The sequence below is a fragment of the Brassica oleracea genome, chromosome C3 (genome assembly GCF_000695525.1).
Source record: "Brassica oleracea var. oleracea cultivar TO1000 chromosome C3, BOL, whole genome shotgun sequence".
In the NCBI taxonomy this organism is placed as follows: domain Eukaryota; kingdom Viridiplantae; phylum Streptophyta; class Magnoliopsida; order Brassicales; family Brassicaceae; genus Brassica; species Brassica oleracea.
The window spans coordinates 18,978,214-18,984,116 of NC_027750.1; the positions used below are offsets into that span (position 1 = coordinate 18,978,214).

The following is a 5,903-nucleotide window of genomic DNA, read 5'->3' on the forward strand; positions in this document are numbered from 1 at the left end:
CAAGATGCTAATAGTAATGATTCGTAAGAAGTAGCAAGTATTTAGATAAGTGTTTATCGGGGAAAAAAGATTAGATTAGTACTTAACTACTAATATAATTTACATGTCTGTAGTAGAATACTTAGCGCTTTTTGGAATTGGTTGAAGCCTTAGTGATCGAGTATGTAGGCTAATACTTAGCAGTCAGTGGTGTTTGTTAACGGCTGCGGCCAGTGTTACCGGTTACGGTAAAAATTATTCTCATGCACGGTTACAATATGCTAAGAGTAATGATTCAGACGAGGAGATCATGTGAAAAGGTAGACAACAACAAGATGGTTTAATCAAGTAAAGGTAGCACATAACAACTAATGAAAGAAAACATAACAGGTGAAGCATAACAGCTACAGCTGACACTTAAAATGAGAAATCATTAAACATGGAAATAGAAGAACGCAATACCACATAGTACGTTGTTTGGAACAAAATAAGTTAGCCGGTGAACTAAAACAATTATCAGGCTTGTAGATAGGATAAGAAAGTGAAGGTTACACATGGGTTATGTCGCGATAGACAAGGACAGCGAGGTGTTTAGCACCCGAAGAGATCGTTTCTGGGGTGACATCTTTGCATCCATCGGCGCCATTGGCAGCATGTGCCTGGATTAGCAACACCGTTGTAGCGGCTGCATCTGTGGAGTTTGAGTTATGCGGGACACAGTTAACCCTCACCATCTGATAGGGTTTGCGTGCATCAGCAGACTTGTTCCCAGTTGCTGTGGCAAGGATATGCGGGACGACAACAGTTATGGGGGTAAAATCCTTCTTCATCATGCTTTCAGATCGGAAACCATGATTGCAGTCGAGTATTTGTACGGCTCCGCGTGATAGATCGAGGGAAACGCCAACCCAGTGCTGTTTGTCGATGAAAAAGGGGAAGTAAATACAGTCGTAAACGTCGTCCGGTGTACTGCCACCAATGAAATGCTTAACCACGGCTTCATCATATTTCATCATGTGGCGGTCCTTAATGGCGGTCTTCGTAAGCCTACCATGTTGTTTCATCATCAAAGCGGGGAAGTTTGTGTCATAAAATGCAATCTTGGACTGATGACTTCCTTTCCTTTTTACGGTCAAGAGAAATGTAATACATTAAGACATCCATCACCTGCGAAAAAGGTTAAAACGTTATGGTATATCCGTTTGGTTAGTCGTTAATCAAAATTGTGGAGGTTACTAATTACTAGTAACATCCAAGTGTATGCATATCTCGTTACCTTTGGCGTCATCAGCTGGTTGCGATCGACGATCTCGTTCAACTCATCGGTTGTTACAGACATTCCATTAGCGACTGTATAAACCCTGAAAAAAACCAGAGAGAAACAATTAAAAATCAGGGTAACTGTATCGATTGATCAGAGACTTAAATGGACATACCTGCTGTCGCCAGCTCTCTCTCTCATGGCCATGTATATCTCGTCTATATTGTTTGATGTTGTCGTCAGAGTCCCCTCACGGCTGAAAGCTTTTATCTTCGGATCGCACTGGTAGTCGTTGAACAACGGTGGTAGTATCCTTGTCCTCTTGCTCTTCCTAGTCTCTGCAATGACATTGCTTGCTTCTACATCTGGAACTGACGCATGACATACCTCCTCGTGCAACAATTCACCCTGCGAGAGCCCCAGTGAGAATGTCGGTATTTCGATCAGAGATAAAAGGAATTCAATCTGACAATAAGATGCGCATCCACTTAGGTCATAACCTACAACTAGATTGTGACTAGATGAGATAACTGACCTCTTTCTCGTGTGGGCTACCATCTTCGTCAACAGGAGACAAATGATGGTGGGTGAAATTTGTATTCTGTCCAGGCTGAGGGGTAGTGAGATCAGTGTCAGTGGGAGAGTGGGCAGCGTCTTCCAAAGTTTTGACGCATTCAGCGACGGGTCCTACGGTAATGTGGATAGATGGCTGGTTGTTTGCAGGAGCCACCTACAGATGGATAGAAGCGAAAATGTGATTGGCTATTTGTGTGTACGTAAAAGTTTAAAAGTACAACAAGGAACGTACCTCGCTGTCATCCAAAACGCCACCGACATCGGTAATGACCATGTTTATAAGATTGTCGAGCTGTATTGGTTCCCCAACCTTCTCAGCCTGTAGTGGTTCCCCGACCTTCTCAGCCTGTTTTGGTATCACGGTAGCGAGGTCGACAAGTGGTTGTTCGGTGGAGTTATGGAGAGATGTAGGCACATATGTTGCGGTGGTTTGTCCTTCGCTTCTTATTGCATCGGCTGTTAGTAATGAAGCTCCCGCCGATGTACAGCCCCTTCCATTCTGCGCTTGATCGACAGCGCCACCATTTTCATCACTCGCAACCCCCGCGTCCGGGTTAGGCTTGCCTAATAAACCAATAATACTCTGAATAACAGCCCCCTGCATGTTTAGGACCTCAGCTTTGATCAGTTTAGCCAGGCGCTCCTCCAGTTTGTCGCCTAACTTGTAAACGGCATCCTCAATATTAGGGGTTACAATGCGACCAACAAGGTTAGCCATGTGGCTGACGTCATAAGCTTCCCCAATCTCTCCTTCTGGTGAGTCCGCCTGGTTCTCCCTCTCTTTGTTGTCCTTCTGTTCCTTTTCTTTTAGTTTCTTCTCAGATCTCATGCGTGCCAGATCAGAAGCCGATAAGCCCCCACTGAACATTGCCTTGGTTAGCACGTGACCTTGTTCAATTGATCGTACAAGATTATCAACTGTTACATCGTTGACCTCATCTTCCCACGTCAGTTCTTCCGCTGTATGGGTTCCGTCCACAAGCATGGAGGTAACTTCAACCTACGGTAAGTAAGACGAGAGGAGTAAATTAAGAAAACCATAAGAGAAACACATGTTAGTTCACAGACACAAATGTGACATATTGTACATTAATATCCAGTATAGGGAACTGTTATTATTAACGGGCGTTCATGTAGTTATGGCATAAAAGAAAAAGGTAGTTGAAACGAATTATGTTAACATCTATCAGAATAGTTAACGCAGAAAATGGAAACGTGGTCGCTAATCCATAAGTTCCAACCATGTATAATGTTTGCTATTAGCACTTGTTAACACGTTAAATAAAATTTGGTAGTTATCCCTATACATAAGCGGTAATGAAAACTGTTAGTGCGTACATATTGAGTGTGAGCTCTAACATCTTACCTTGCATTCTTCGTGCAGGTCTCTAACATGTGCGGGATTGACACAATATCGCACACTCGCAGGGGGTGCATCGGGGGGCTTGCTCATTTCAACTTTATCAGCTTGCGATTCGCTATCCTCCGAATCTGAGTCGCTGTTAGAGTCAATCACAACAACAGGCTCGACAGGGGTGGCTACCTCTTTTATCTGAGGAACAGCCGCCATGAAAACGAGTTGGATCGCATCCACAAAACCAGGTAAGGCGACGCTGGACTGAGCAAGCGACATCTCATCTTTTTTTTTAATTCCGGTAACAAGCATCTCAAAGGTGACTCTCCCCCACGGATATTTAAGAAATTCATCAAAATCACGTATCATCTCCACATGCTCAGTGATGATCCGAGAAGAGTGAGAAGTCGGTAGTAGAACACAGGAAGTGAACGCCAAACATGCATACTTGAGTCGCATCTCTCGGTCCTTAACTTTCCTCTTCTTCAGCATCTCTATGGCGGTGTCAACGGCGCAGAACTTGAGAGATCCAAAAAGTTCACCCCAGTAGAGCTTCTCGTTGATAGGATTCTTCTTCCTCTTTATGTTTTTCTTCGGGATCTTCCTGCAGTTAAGGCCTGTGACATGAGCGAACTCGTGCAGAGACATCCTAATCGGCTTCCCGGCAAATAGAAACCATATCTCATACTTCTTCTTCACTCGGAGAATTCGCACAATGACAAACTGGCCAAAACTACCGGAAAAAGACGGGTTTTCTGCCTGTGAAATGATTTTCCCAAACGTCGTCTTCCGCATGAATTCTACCTCCTCCGGTTCTAGTGCGTCTAGAATGGACTCGATCCTTTTCGGTTTGTGATAAGTGTTAACTCTCTCCCCAACAGGTTCTTCACCGGCTGCAAACATCCGCTCTGGTAGTTGCGTGAGTTCCATGGTTTCGATCTCTGAAATCTCAGATAATGGTTTCTATAGAGACAGAAGTTAATTTATGGACAACTAAAAGGGTATAGATCTAGTTCTCTAGAATATATCGGCGTGGATAAAAATTGGGTAATAGGGGACTTTTCGCTTGCCCTTCAATGTCTTTCTTCTTCTAACATTTTTTATATTTTATTCTTTTAAATAAACGAGTTCCGATGACAATTAGATACATGGCGTGTAATACTCTGGTCTGTAGAAAGCCACTGACATCGTGAGCAGTGTATCCCATAGGGTGAGACGGTGGGCTGTAGGGGCATAGTGGTATTAAAAAAAAAAGGAAAGCGTAGGGTGGTAGTCGTTTAATTTCGGCAAAAACGGTGTATATACGTCCTAATATCTCTATTTTTCTAGGTGTTGCAAAACTATCTCATGCGACTATATTCCAATATTTAAAAATCGCACATAACTATTAAAGATACATGCGATTTATTTAGTTAAAAAAAGATTAAATCTCGATCCTATATATTCATCTATTTTCTTAACAATTTTTAATTGTTTTTATCACTATATTATTAGTTTATATAACTATGTTGAAAATCACGATTTTCATATTAAAAGAACAATACAACTTTGAAAGAAAACATTACAACATTACAACATTACAACATTACAACTTTAACTCACATCACAATTAATCACATTGAATAGTCTGTAATCGTCAAATTCACCGTAGCTTTCCAGAATATTGTGAAATGCCAGTATGGATATGTTTATTAATTAGCTCGTAAGAAGGTTTAAACGACATCTCAGAAAGGACAAACACTGGTAGTGTAGACATACATATATTTAGATATATACTGAACCTAAATATAAGATTTCAGTTGGCCTGTATAGCTCAGTGGTAGAGCGTCAGTCTTGTAAACTGAAGGTCCGTAGTTCGATCCTGCGTGTGGGCAATTTTTTGCTTTTTATTTTATTTACTTACTACTGCACATATCTGGAGCCGTTCATACTAAATCTTGCCATTATGGTTTTATTACAAAAACAGAGGCACTTGCGTAAACGCATGAAGATCCAGAAGCTTGAGCCATAATATTGTACAAGAATCCAAGCTGGCCTAATGGGAGGGGCTGCACGGACCCAGACCCTCATGTCAACAAATATGACGCAAGCTCCCCATGATTGGTTGCAAACTGCAAGTATTGCTTCATAAACGATACGCATTGACATTCACTAATTCAAGCATAATTGCGAATATTACAAGACAAAGAAAGTGATTTAACAATAAAATTATAAACACTAGGAGTATAGCCCCGCGCAAGCGCGGAGCCGGATAAGTTATTGATCGTTGTGTAGTTTTGTGTACGGGACTTTGTCGTTTATTTTTTTCCACTTTTGTTTTTCCGTGTTGTATATAATTGTGATGAACATAACCTTTGGAAGTCACACAGTTTGATTAAGTTGATATAAGAATGACCGGCGAATTCATATGTATTATTTTCGTAATGATTTGATCGACCATTAGCGTTATTAGCGCTTTCATGTTCAAAAGATAAAGTTTATGAAGTTGTTTAGTATTTACTTAGGTAGTTGTTAGTATATAAAACAAATAGTGTAAGGAACAAAATATAAAATTTGAATTCAAAAAATTAAACAATTTATCGAACAATAAATTAAATTATTTTCTTATTTTACCTAAATTAATTTCAAAAATATAGAATTGTAATAGACTATTTTTTTTAAAAAATAATAATAACTCTAGAAAAATTTATAAAATTATACGGTTGCAAAATTATTTATTTTTAGAGTTTTACT

The 5,903-nt window shown here is 40.4% G+C and overlaps 1 protein-coding gene and 1 non-coding gene across 2 annotated transcripts; one reads left to right on the forward strand and one right to left on the reverse strand.

The window, feature by feature from the left end:
* Nucleotides 1–527: 527 nt before the first annotated feature.
* Nucleotides 528–4,100, reverse strand: LOC106330040. Its single transcript, XM_013768604.1, has 7 exons — nucleotides 3,183–4,100; nucleotides 2,049–2,816; nucleotides 1,776–1,970; nucleotides 1,416–1,648; nucleotides 1,256–1,340; nucleotides 1,130–1,146; nucleotides 528–1,026 (listed from the first exon to the last, which is right to left on the reverse strand). The coding sequence occupies exons 1-7, from the start codon at nucleotides 4,098–4,100 to the stop codon at nucleotides 528–530; spliced, it is 2,715 nt and encodes a 904-aa protein (XP_013624058.1).
* Nucleotides 4,101–4,972: 872 nt separating this feature from the next.
* Nucleotides 4,973–5,044, forward strand: TRNAT-UGU. Its single transcript has one exon. It is a non-coding gene; the product is annotated as a tRNA-Thr (tRNA).
* Nucleotides 5,045–5,903: the final 859 nt, after the last annotated feature.